Source organism: Tinamus guttatus, unplaced genomic scaffold, assembly GCF_059628265.1.
Source record: "Tinamus guttatus ecotype Peru unplaced genomic scaffold, ASM5962826v1 Tinamus_guttatus_pri_ptg000307l, whole genome shotgun sequence".
NCBI classification, from domain to species: domain Eukaryota; kingdom Metazoa; phylum Chordata; class Aves; order Tinamiformes; family Tinamidae; genus Tinamus; species Tinamus guttatus.
In genome coordinates, this window is record NW_028288841.1 from 86636 (window position 1) to 99676 (window position 13041).

Genomic DNA, 13041 nt, shown 5'->3' on the forward strand with positions numbered 1-13041 from the left:
CGAGCGCCAAAGTTGTTGCCAGCAGCTGTCTTGGGTTTGGGCACCTGCTGCTTCCCCTTTCGCACATCTCCCACTCTTATCTTCCACTCCTGAAGTTGGCAGTGCCTCTAAAAATACTCCCTATTGAGATCCTAAGGAGGAAACCTACCGAGTTAGTAGTCTGGATTCCTGAGTCGTTGGCCATGCTGCAGTGAGATTCATTATGTGGCGGTGGTGCTAATAACGACAAGGAGTTTAGCAGCTGGAGTGAACGCGGGCGCTGTGTGGATTGGGGAAGACGTGCTGAAGACTGTTCCGATGTAACTAGACTTTTCATGCAGGATTGCAGTGGAGACTGGACGTTTCCTGGATGCGGGTACAATTCCCTGCCCGCAGCTCCAGTGCTCCTGTGCAAAGTGTTCGGGAGTGCAGATGCGTTACCTGCACAGATCCCTGTCTGACCAGAGTGTTAACCCAATGGACCGTGTCTGTGTCCACGTGAATGCCTAGAACAGGGACCAGTTTGAATAACAGAACAGAAACTTCAAAAATATTAGTTGGGCACCTTTGTTTCTTTTATTATCAGTCAAAAGTGGTAAATACGGGTGTATTAAAAGGTCTTGGCATAGACTTACTAGGCAGCAAAACTTAACCCAGCAGCCCTTTTGAGTTTTCATTTTTATTATTATACTTTTTGCACTCTATAATTATTTTTCCCAACACAGGAATATGTCCTATTGCATTTAGATGGGTTTCAGTTTTCCTGATTCCATTCAATGGAGTATATCCATCTATTTTGGAGTAATAAGGCTTTTTCCCCCATATGACAAAGCCTTTGGCAGCAGAATAGATGCACTGTGTTAGCAACCTTATTTTCTCTCTTTAGCCTCTAGTTCTCCTCTTAGGCCTTATATCTTGCCTTGATGTAAAGGGGCAGTTTCCTGGCGATAGGGCAGCTTCCTTGCTCAGCAGCTCTGCGTTGATACCAGCTGTTCCTTTTGCCATGCAAGTGATTTTTCTGCTGGGGATGGACAGTTAGAGGCTTAGGTTACCCAGGAGTGATGGATACAGAATCAGTAAAGAGCTGCCTCTGTGTGGGAGCCATCTACTCTAATGCTGATAAACACCCTGAAGAGCCCCGTGTTCCTCGTGCCCATCTGCTGAGGATGGGCAGCCTTGCGATTGATAAAATGTAAAAAAGACAAAGCTAAGCACATCGCTCTTGACTGCCAAAGTCACCAGGAAGAAAAATTTTTCAAATGGGGCTTTTGTCAAGATGGGCCTGGGGGCACCGGTACCAGTGGCCCTGTGTTGCCTTGCTCGGCCAGCAGCTCAATGTTGCCATGTGGAGCTGACTGTGAAGAGGGGCACCGGCCTCCCTGTCCTGTCCGGAGGGTTGGCTTCACCCTCCCTTAGCGGTGGCGGCGTGTGACTGGTGCCACTTCATCCCTCAGGTCCCTGAGGTAGTTGCTGGGCGCCATAAAAATGATGGCAGATCCCCATAAACACGTTGCTCTCCCCTGTCTGCGCGCTCTGGCACTGAGCTATGACTGAGATGAGGAAAGTTCCTCCTGCCCTGTCATCCCCTGCAAATAAATAATCTTAATAAATAAAAATAATAAAAAAACCCAGCCCTCCTGTGAAGTTTCTGCTGTGCTGGTTGAACGTAGCCCCGTGAGGCTCGCAGGGCTGGACAGCAGCTGAGTGCTGTGGCTGCCTCCGGAGCGCCTTGGCTTCGGAAGGAGCCGGTGATGGGCACGGAGCGTTTATCATCTCGGACCTGCTCTGCTGCTGCAGCCTTCCTGCGTGAGGAAAAATCAGTAATAAGTAAATAAGAGGCGATACTGCAGCCTGCTTGATCTGCTTGTCTTCTCCCCGAAGCCCTTAAATTGGCTTGCTGACAAAGGGAAGGAGGCAACTGAAGGCAGCTCATCTTTGGCATTGCTGTTTGGGCCGTGAGCTAGAGACGTATCCACCTGCCTGCAACGGGGGATGTGGCTGGGAATCTCATCCATCATCCGGCTTTGCCAGGCAGCGCTCGGAGATGGTCCAACAAGGACAACGGCCGCTCCTCAGGACCCCTCGTGCGTTTAAAAATGCCCTGGCGCAGCTGCGTGTTCCATGTGGGCCGTTTGGAAGGCGCACGGCTGTTCACCTCCGTGCGAACGCTCCCGGCACTGCCCCGTTCCGTGGTGTGCTCTGGGTGTCCCTGCTGGAGCAGGGGTTGGACTGGATGATCTCTAGAGGTCCCTTCCAACCTCAACCAGCCTGTGGTTCTGTGTGTACGGAGCGGGTATCGCCTGGCTCCCTGACCCCGGCTGCTCCCAGCTGTCTGCCCTGCAGGAGCCTCTGTTTGTGGGGGGGATTTTGTTCTTATTCTTGCGGGGAGGGTGCGTGCGTTTGTTTTTATTTTGCTTTAATAACACAGTTCCCAACAGGGGACAGTGCTGCTCTATTTAAGATGCTTGTCATTTTTAAGGAACTTTTCTGAACTTGTCATCCTAAGAGCTATATTGTGCAGCAGCAGGCGGCCTCCATAAATCACTGATTTCTTTTTCTTCTCTTTCCTTTCCTTTCTCTCTTGCGCTCTCTTTATTCGAAGCCTGCGGATTTGGACGCCTGGGTAAGCTCTCTTTTTGTCTGCATCTTGCTTATTCTAAGTGTCATGTTGTTACTGTGCGTGTACAGATTGTTATTGCTGAGCACAGATGCAGGATTTTATTTTCTGTCATTACATTTTAAAAGGTGTTCAGCTAGAAAATTGCATATTATTTCCTCCATAAAGATTTTCACTGGTTCCTTTTGTGTAGCTTACAGCTGCCGAAACCAAACATGATCTGGTGGTGTGTGTAGCTGGCTAAGAGAGCAGCAGACACGAGAGGAAATGCAGGTTACACCAGGCTCTTTTTGAAGGCCATGAGACTGCACGAGGGGTTAAAAGAAAATGAGAACAGTCTCCTGCCTTCGGCGGAATGAGGGAAAGGACAAAAAGCGGATGATTTTGTAAGTCTCACGTGTCTGGAATGGTGGCTGCAGACAACCCCGCGTTGTCGATGGTGATGTTATTGCTGATGCAAGTGCAGGTTGAGTCAGTGCTCCCCCGTGGTTGCTCGTCTCGTGCAGCCCTCCCTGTAAAGTTTTGCTGTCGTTTTAGGCACGATGTGCTCGAGCTGCCTCGTAGTGTTTCGCGTTGGCCTTTCAGCTGTGCTGTTCCCTCTAGATGTGGTCAGGAACATGCCAGCTAGATAATTTTGGAGCTAGTTCTGGTCTTCAGTGCACTGCTGTCAATTCCTTCTTCTGGTCCTGAAGCTTTTAATAGCATTTTTTCCCCTGCCACCCAGACTGCTACCAGGATTGGAAAAGACTGCAGTTGTGCAGTGAGGCAAGCTGAGGTACCCGGCCAAAACCCCTCCGCTTGCTGCCGTGGAGAGGCTGCTGGAGACCTTTGGGGAAGCTGGTAGCTGCTCTCAGCAAAGACAGAATGATACAGAAACAAGGCATTTGATAGACTTAAATATCCTTCCTTTATCCTTTTAGCTTATTTCCCTGGGTTGCCTCTGACTGAATTGCTTTTCTAGGTATCATTTCACTATTTTTTCTGTGACTGGTGAATGTATTTGGCAATATTTTTGGAATAATCTTGCCAAGTGCTGTGACCTGTCTTTGGGAAGCGCTTCGTGGATCGTGATCTGGGCCTTTCCTTCTAGCTCTTTTTACCCTTTGCAGAGAAGGAGCTGGTTTTCTGTCCCCAGCAGGCTCTATTCCATGGCCTCTCCTAATCCCAGGAATGGGCAGCGGGAAGGCAGCCATCGGGCTCTGCTGTTGCTGCACTTCATTCCTGCCACTTCCCCCAGTGTCACTTGACCCTGCCAAGAAGCCTCCCTGGTTTTCGTGCCTAACAAGGTGATGAGAAGTGACTGTGGTTAAAAGCAGTAAAAAAAGCAGTGATGATATTTCACAGGGGTGAAAAACCAAAGCTGCTCTGTGAATGGGTGCAGCTAGGGGGGAGCCCAGTTTTAGATGCCCAGTCACGGGCTCACAAGCTCAATACCCTGGTTTCGGGTTGGGGTACAGCTAGGAGTGGATTTGGCTTTGTTCATGGACAGTCAAGCAGTATTATTTTGTTACTGCAGTTAAGCAAAACATTTTTATTTTGGCCTATCTGTCGTCTAGCTGGAATTGTTCTGTTTTACACTTCTGAATTCCGAGTTATGTTTGACATTGAAATGCTTTTGCAGCGCTCGCGCTGGGTTGCATGGCAAAGGGGGAGAAGGCAGGAGCTGCATGTGGCTGCCCAGGCTTTTGGTCGTGCTCCAAAGCAGCATCTAAATAACCAGGAAAAAATTTGGTCTGTGGAAAAATGTGTAAATATAATACGTAAGAAGAAATTGAGACAGCCCCCACCACCAGTCTGTGCCCCCATGGCCATGGAGGCAAAGCCACACTCCAGCCATGTACTTTTGCTGCCCTGTCCTAGGCAGGCAGTGCTCAGCTCCTGGTGCCCGCAGAGATTTATTGGGCGTTTTAAAGCATATCTTGTACCCCCTTCCTTGTAGAGAGAGGAAATTTCCTATTGCACATACATTATTACGAATACTTGCATGCCATATGTATGCTCTTTGTTTTTTATATACATATATATATGTAAAATGTCATATTGTATATATAAAATGCCATATATATATATATATAAAGAAAAATATCCCAAGTTTTGGGTTTGCTCGCATGTTCCACGTCTAACTGCTGTCCATCTCCCTTCCCTCCCTGCTTTGTTTCTCTGCTTCGTGCTCTCTGCTGCTTGTTTTTTCTCTTTGGTTTCTTAGCTGTCATCTGGACACTTTGGTCATCTTGTGCCTGATGTGTCCAAGCTCAGATGTAGCTTCTGCAGTATGAATGTTAAGTCTGACAATGTGATTTTTTTATTATTATTTTTTCATCTTTTGTTTTGTTTTTCCTCAAACCAGTGTGTTGTTATATGTGTGTTTCTGCTGCATCCGTTCCCTAGTCCTGGATGTCACTGTGTGAAGTTTGGCTGATGCTTTTGTTTGCCACCTGCAGCCTCAGTCCCCCGTGAAACTGTAGCCATCTCCATGGCAGCCGCTTCTGTCTGGGACATCACAGGCTTCTGACTTCAGATAGGGAATAAGCAGCAGGACTAGAGGAACTCTTAATAAATATCCTGTATTCATATAAAATTTCCCTTGTTGCCTAACCCAGTTTGGAGCAGTGAATATTTCAAAATGATACATGCTCTGACTGTACCATTCATACTTCAAACATCATCATGAAGTGTACCAAAGTTTTGAATAAAAACAGCTGGGGCTAGAGGGAAACAGAAAGCAACTTTCAAGTAGATCTGTCACTAAGCAGAATATCACTTCAGTGGTCTGAAACTGCAGCTCTCTAAAACAAGCAAGGCAGAGAAAATACGTCTGAGTTGTGCATTTAGTGGTGATAATGTGGGAGAAAATTATTTGGAAGAGTTGTGCTGATTAGCATGTGTACCAGGGCCATAATCTGCAGCTGGGAGATCTGTGTTTGGCTCTTGCTGCATGCGGGTTTCCCGGGCCAGACCCCTCAGGCAGCTTTGGCAGGGCAGGGAGCAGCGCGTGGAGGCACCTTCCGCTCTGGGTGTCCTGGGGCTGCTCGGGAATTCGGGCAGGTCAGCGCTCCTCTAACGCCTCAGCGTCCCGTCCGAGAGCCCAGGCGTTCGTGCTGCTGGGACACGGATAAACAGGGTGAAGTTCTTACTGGCGGAGGTCAGGCAAGTTCCTGGGATGCAAAGATGGATGCATGAGTCTGTATCTAGCCAGCAACAGACTACATGCTCTTGCGTGGCAAGACTGCTGCACGCACTGTTTTGTGTTCCAGGAATAGTCCTCCACGCCAGGAGAGTGGCACTGCTGTGTAATTCCTTGCTTACGTTAAGCAGGAACATTTTTGTGAATGATCTTTTGGCAGTTCCCATATTACACTTTCACCTGGATCACTTCTATGAGAGTTGTGCAGAGAGAGGTCAGTACTGTTACCTTTCTTTCTTTTCCATCCATCCATCCATACGTATTTTTCCCCTTATGCAAGACATGGGTTTGAGATGATTTTGTGGGTGTTATGCAGAAAACGAGCAGGGGAATCAAGGTGCTTTGGTTTCCCGCCAGGCCACCCTGCCTCCTCCTGCTGGTTTTATTTCTGTTGAAATGTGCTTGGGCGTCCTCCTCTTCATGGATATAGGACAGCTCATCAGCCCCATGCAGTCCTGTGCCAGCCCCTTTGCAGGGCAGAAAACAGACAGCAGCTTTAGTCAAACTGAAGCCAGATATTTTGCCATTAATCAAACATCTTTGGGAGTAAAAAGATTTAGACTGGGGGTCTGTGCTTATGCCTTAACCTGCTGTGTTGGCTGGGGTGGCGAACAGGGGAATGACAAAACCCTCCCTTCTCGCTCTGCTCCTGGGTTTCATGTGCTTTGAATTTATTTGCTTACTCATCAAGCATCCCTGGCTGCCTCGCTTAATCTTTTCTGCTTAGCCCTATTATACCAGGGTATTTCCATTACTAGGAGAATAGAAAGAAGGAAATGCACAGCAACTTACTTTCAGATGTAATTTTTCTCATTAACAATGGCTGATGGCCATAAAATGACAGGTCTGAGCCTATGGGGATGTCTCCGTCCCAGCTGCTTAATCATATTGGACCAGCCTTTCCATGACTGTACCAGCATCATTAAAAGTTAAGAGCAGTGATGCGGATCAGGAGGGTTTGTATTCCTGTTAAACGGGCTGATTGGGCTGGTTCCGCAAGGTCTTCCGCGGGACGATAGCCCGTGTGGCCGCAGGGATTCCTCTGGGGCTGGGATGGGGGAGAGACACAAGTGCTGCTCTTCTTGCTATTGTGTTTTTCGGCTTTAGAGAAGTTTATTTTAGTTGCATCAATGCCATGTTTACTTGTTGCTAGATCAGCTTGGGGGTGGGAATGATTTGGGGGTGGGAATGCAGAGAAATGCTGCCAGTTGTAAAGACCTAAAAGGGAAAAGCTGTTGCTGTAACCACAGAGACTATATATATATGTGTGTGTGTATATATATATATATTTCCTTGAACAATGTCTAGCTGATGAACTACTTCAAGCAAGTGTTTGCATACCAGGTTAGCTGTTTTGGAGGTGTCAAGCTTATACTTCAGAGAGAAGAAAAGGGGTTTTCTCATCCCTCTCCGCGCCGGTTGGAGTAGCAGCGCCCTGGGGTGTCGAGGGCATCTGTGCAGCGAGCGCACGGATCGGCACCGCGCTCGGAAGAACCGTAGCAAAGAAATACGTGTTTAGTGAGAATGCGTCTCTGTGTGTGTGCTAATATAGACCTGCATTCGAGATTTCCCTCGTGGTCACAGGGATGTGTTAAATCTGTAGGAACCTTCTGACCCTCCAAGAGGGAAGTGCTTGTGAAGGGAGGTCTTGGGGTGGTTTTTAAGGTGCCGTAAGCTTGGATAGTGCACAGTTCTGAGAAAGCACTAGGGAGGTGCAGAAGGGTTGTCTTCCTAGGACTAGTTTTTTTTTAATAAAAAGAAATAAAATGAGGTAATGCGTTTAAATATGACACTAATTGGAATAATTTATACTTGTGGAAGTAGACCAAAATGAACCAGAATGCTGAAGGTTTGGAGTTCTAATAGAGAAATCCCATAAACCAGTCTGGAGCAACCTGGATTTTCTGAGCTCCTTCCAGCGTGTTTCCCTGCCTTTACGCGTTTCATTCCTGCTTTTCCTGAGGCTCTCCCTTGCTTTTCTCCACAGGCTGCGGAGCTGCAAGGCCGGGAGGCCGAACTGAAGCGGCAAGAGGCCTTCTACAAAGAGCAGCTGGGCCGCATCGAGAGGAAGGTGAGAGCGACTTCCCCTGCACTCGTGGCCTCTGAGAGCCACTGGGATTGGACACATGGTCAAATGGATCAAATTTATCCTTCCCCCACCTCTGCATAGTTACAGGAAAAAGCTGTATGAGCCAAATATTTTAAACAATTCACACCTGAAAAATAGGTGGTTTTAATTGGATAGCATAAAAGAAATCTTTATCACTATGGAGTTTAGGTGAAAGCTAAGTTTGCCTTGTTTTTTATTCCTTTTGTTAAAATTCCTGTGCTAAATTTAAAACAAAAACATAAACCTGGCTATAAATATGGATTAAAGTTGTATTATGAATTTTTCTCTGGGGAGCCCAACAGTTCAAAGTCTGGAGCTGCACTGCACTGTCTGCTTCTTGCTGGATAAGCCTTTGAAATGAACGTGATTTAAAGAGACACCGTCAAGCATCTTTTAAGCCTGAAATGACCTTTAAAATCCATTTAGGGATTTGAATCTTTCCCCTAAACGTGGGATTTGCTTCTCTGTTTAATTGTTTACCATGATGAGTTTTTAAAAATTGATGCCATAAAAATAGGAGCAGCCATGCTGTTCCTTATGAACTAATGCGTTTTTCACTTCCTGGCAAAATGAAATAATGTTTTAAGTAGTCTTTATTTTTTAATAAATGTGGAGAATAATCTTCTCCAATTTGAAGCAATTACACCTCCTGACAGGGAACTGCGTACATCGGACTCGTAGTCGTGTTATGTGACTAAAAAGAAAAGAAAAGCTCTGAAAAAGGTAGATCATAAAGAGAGAAATCGGTCAGCTTTGCTGCCAAAGTGAAGCACAGTGGTGAATATGGAACACTGGAAAATTACAGCTTAGAAATGACAAGAAGCTCTTTGCACATCCCGTGCCCCTTTTCACTCTCTGCTACTCCATGCTTGTCCATGCAGCACTTTTTTTTTTCTTATTTTTTTTTTCCTCCAAACCATTGATGGTAGAACATGCCCATGAGCAATTTCACAAGATACAATTTTGCAAAACTTAATCCATACATTTCATTAAAAAATAAACTATTGAATCTACCACTCAATGTTGCGTTCAGATTTTAAATTCTATTTCTAGATAATGGGGATTGTTCAGTGAAATTGCAAACAATCTAGCAGCTATCGTTCTAATTATCACAGTTGTCCATATGTTCATACGCAAAGGGAATTTTTGCAATTTCTTGGTCTCATGCTGTGTGCTTCTATTATGTTCTTCTTTCCAGATTTAGTCTCATGAAGCGGAAACTGCAGGGAAAATTTGTATGTGTGTCTGTCCTCTATGGACATTGGGAGCAGTGTGACCAGGCAGCTTTATCCTCCTTTTAAAGTCTCCCGTTAAATTTTCTGCTTCCCCTTCCAGATCAGTGTTTCCTGCTGCGCAGTAACTTTTTCAACCATGTGGTGGATGTTTTAGTGCAGGATCCTCACTCAGGACACGGTGGCCAGCCTGCACCTCTATTCAAATGGTGATCACAGCACCTCTCTTCTAGTTCCTGTACAATAGTGAGCAGGCAACAAGGACAGGTTTTCTTTCCTCTCTTGAAACACTAGATACCTTCTGACCCTTAAACACTAGCATTTTGCTGGTAATAAAGAACCGTTAGTGTAGATTGGAGTGGGAGGTGGTGGGAGCTAGAAGGGAGAGGAGAGAAATGTACTTGAAACAGTGTAATAAAGCTTAATTGTATTAGTTTTGAAAAAGGTTTTCGATCTTCTCCGTGGATAATTTTATTCCTGTAATGGTTGGAAAGATGGGAAACACAGCACAGAACAATCTTTTTTATTAGCTGTTGCTTTTATATAATTCTGCTTTTATTTGTTGAATACGTGCAGACCTTGATATTTATTTATTTATTTTTTCTTCCACTGTGCTAAAACCTTCCAACTCAGGCTTTTTATATTTCCATATATATATATATATCCTTGAACATGTGTGTCAGTCTCTCTGTATATAAAGATACATGTGTGTATGTGTGTAAATATGCATATGTATATGAATGAAAGACATCTTTAAGGGCATGGGCTGGTGAGGAGCCCTGACGAAGAGGTTTTGCTTCCTTTTCTGCTTTCAGATGGGATGGTCACTTGGTGTAGGGTCACTTGGTTGTTTGTCAGCATTGGGTTGTGGATAAATTAAAATATTGACTCACTGTGGAGTTAAAAGTCCCAATATCTCCTCCTAAGGAACAAGCTGTTGGGAATTTCCCCTTCTTTGGTGCTTATTCATATCTTTGGTTAGACTTGGTCCCTATTTTTGCACGATAACAGCATTTGAAGGTAGGAGACTTACAAATTTGGTTTTGAAAGATGCTTCTTTGACTGTTGATGTAAAGAATTAAGTTCCTGCCTGGTAGGATGCTAAGAATAATTGTGTAACATCTGAGGATCATAATTCTTAGAACATAGTAGCTGCCTCAAGGGATCAAACAGACTGTCCTGTATCTTCTGAAAGTGGTCAGTTTTCAAAGACTTAAAAGGAAGATAAGATAGAAAGAAAAAGAAAAAAAAACTTTCAGAGAACAGCCTTGAAAAGTGTCTTTCTAAGAACTTTCAGTTAGAAGCTGACGCGGTTCTTCCTGCATGAGGATTTATCTCTTTTCAGTGTTTTCGTTCTCCGTCATGGAACTTGGGTTACTTTATCATAGAATAAATCATTCATCTAAATGTCATAGCCATTTTTTTCTGAAACCTGTTTACCTCTTTTCCTCAGTATCATGTAGCATTGGGTTCCATAGGTTAACTATAGAAACTGTCTTTTTTTTTTGGTTACTACTTTCAAATACTTGTTTTCATTTAATATCTCTTGTAGGAAAGGGATAAAAAGAATTCTGTTTGTTATAGGTTTCCTGTAGACTTCTACTCGGTTCCCTCTTTTATCTTTGCATTAAGCTAAGCACTCCTCACCTTTCCAGCCTCTGCTTGTATGAACGTTTTTCAGAGGTTTCTCATTCTGCTTGTTTGTCTTCGGGCCCTTTTCCCCTTGCTGCTCTGTCTTGAAATGTATTGACCACAATTGAACTCGGTAGTTCCCCTGAATGCAGCAGATTGTGTGAATACATTATCCCTTCATTTTGTAATCTCCGAAAGAGCGCTGTAATCTACTGGACAGAGCACACAAGTGGAAGCAGAAAACTTCTCATTTTCTAATAGCTGTTTCTCTTTTGGGAGTTCGAAACAATTACTTAGCCCATCTATCTCCGTTATTTCGTCTGTAAGATGGAATAGCTTATAGTGGGAGGGCAAGGTGTTGTGAAACAGCAAAGCTATAAAAATGCTAAAAGCATTTTGCCTTTAGTTTTACATGAGGTGAACTATGGGTACACCTTGTTTCCATACAGAGCTTAAACTCAGTTTCTGTATCATTCTCTTCTATTAATATTTTCATGGCAAAGGGTGTGTATTATAAAAATATTATCCATGTCTTGGCAGAAATATTCATCACTTGTGAGTTCAAGAAAGATGCTCTCCTCTTTCTTCCCCCATCCTTCCCGTGTGGATAACTTGGCTTTTGCATTTTGCAATTTTCTGCTAAGGCTTTGGAGGAGGCAGGCTGAGGGCAGCCATCCTTGGCACACCAAAGGCACCTGTAATTCCATGTCCTGGCTCCTGGCTGGCGGTGGGTGCCTGCTGCAAGCGCGAGGACACGTGAGTTGTGGCCCCAAGAGCTTTCCCAGCCCCGGGTCCCTCGGGGCTCTCGCACTTCCCGACATTGCTCTGCGCTTGCTAAGCAGGTTCCTTCCTCATCAGGTTGTCCACTCTTCTCTTGAGCTCAGACTGTAGCAGACAGGTCCTCACCTCAGCTATATGTTGTGTGAACAAACTTGTGTCTTTCTGCATGTTTTGAAATGGATTCCGCTGATTTCATTTGATGGTCCACGCTCCCATGAGGAAGGGGCAGTGACTGATAAGCCCTCATTTCCCCTCATGCCTCTTAAGGCTTTGGAGATCTCCATCACATCAGTGCTGTGTCCATCTCACTGAAAAGCCCTAGGTCACTTACCAGGCTTAGGTCATCCCTGCTGTCCATCTTTGAAACTTTTCCACATCTCTTCAGTCTTCTTTCAGAGGTGGGACCTGAACTTCACCAGCACTGTTCAGGATTTGGGTGAACCGAGCATTTACACGGTAGCCTTGAGGGAATTGCTCTCTGGTTCTTTCCTAGTAACATACATATGTTCCTCATCTTCCCTGTAATTAACATGTATTTGTCCCTCATTTTCCCTGCTTTCTTCTACTTGTTCATCATCTTGGACGGGGGGGGTTGGTCCTCAGGTTGCTTACAGCCTGAGCAACCTGCTTTGTTTTGGGATGTTGTGTTGGGCATCAGAAATTCCCAGGAAATAGGTCCTCTGAACTGTTAATTTCTTACATGACTACGTGTAACTGCAGGAGTCTGGCAGTGAGGATGCAGACGCTGCCTTCCAGGCCTGCGCTCCCAGCGTGACTCATCTCCGAGGAGGAATCCAGCATGGGACCTCAGGGACTTGTTGAATTAGTAGCAGTGCATTGAGCACAAAGCTAATCTAAGTAACCATGCATCTTATTCATGTAATTCTATGTATGTATATGTTTTTTCTTTTATTTTTTCCCCCTCTACCACAAAAAGCAGGTCTTGACTCAAGTGACGTTGAGCAGGGTTTGTAATCTGGGGAGATAGAATGAGCGTTGGGCCTGAGTTTCTGCAAGAAAACTGTAGAAACACCCGATTTGAAAAGCTTAAGCTGGTGCTCTGTGTTACAGAGAGGGGAAGGGGAGAGGGAGCTTGGTGCTGTAGTATATACATAGTTAACATATGTGCTCTTCAGAGCTGGGATTTGTATTAAGTATTTGTATTCTGTGTATGTGTCCTGCCTTTTCCAAATAGCAGGAACTTCCTTGCTGAAGAATAATAAGGAGGAAATGCAGCCTCTCCTGCAATCCTTCAGATGCCAGTGGATTTCACATAGCATATAAGTTGTCTACTTTCTCCCGAGTAAATATTTGCTTGATTCCTTCTGCTATTTGGCCTCTTTTCTTTGATCTAACCTGACAAAGGTTAAGGGCAGTGCTACACTATAGCAAAATATGGATAGCTCATTGGAAAAGTGTAAAAAGCAGCAGAGAGAGGCTGAAGGTAATCTTGGCAGCTGAAGTGAAACTCCTTGCTATAGATTGATTCTTTTCTTTGTTTGGATTT

General features: G+C 44.9%; 1 protein-coding gene across 2 annotated transcripts in view; it reads left to right on the forward strand.

Annotated features, from left to right (window-relative positions):
- CHCHD6 (coiled-coil-helix-coiled-coil-helix domain containing 6) overlaps positions 1-13041 on the forward strand; it is a 98819-nt gene that overhangs the window by 27673 nt on the left and 58105 nt on the right. The window contains exons 5-6 of one of the 2 annotated variants that reach the window (XM_088528182.1): positions 2582-2602; positions 7768-7851. In XM_088528182.1, the coding sequence (XP_088384308.1) occupies positions 2582-2602; positions 7768-7851 (105 nt within the window). The remainder of the gene's footprint in view (positions 1-2581; positions 2603-7767; positions 7852-13041) is intronic. The other variant, XM_088528183.1, reaches the window with a different exon arrangement.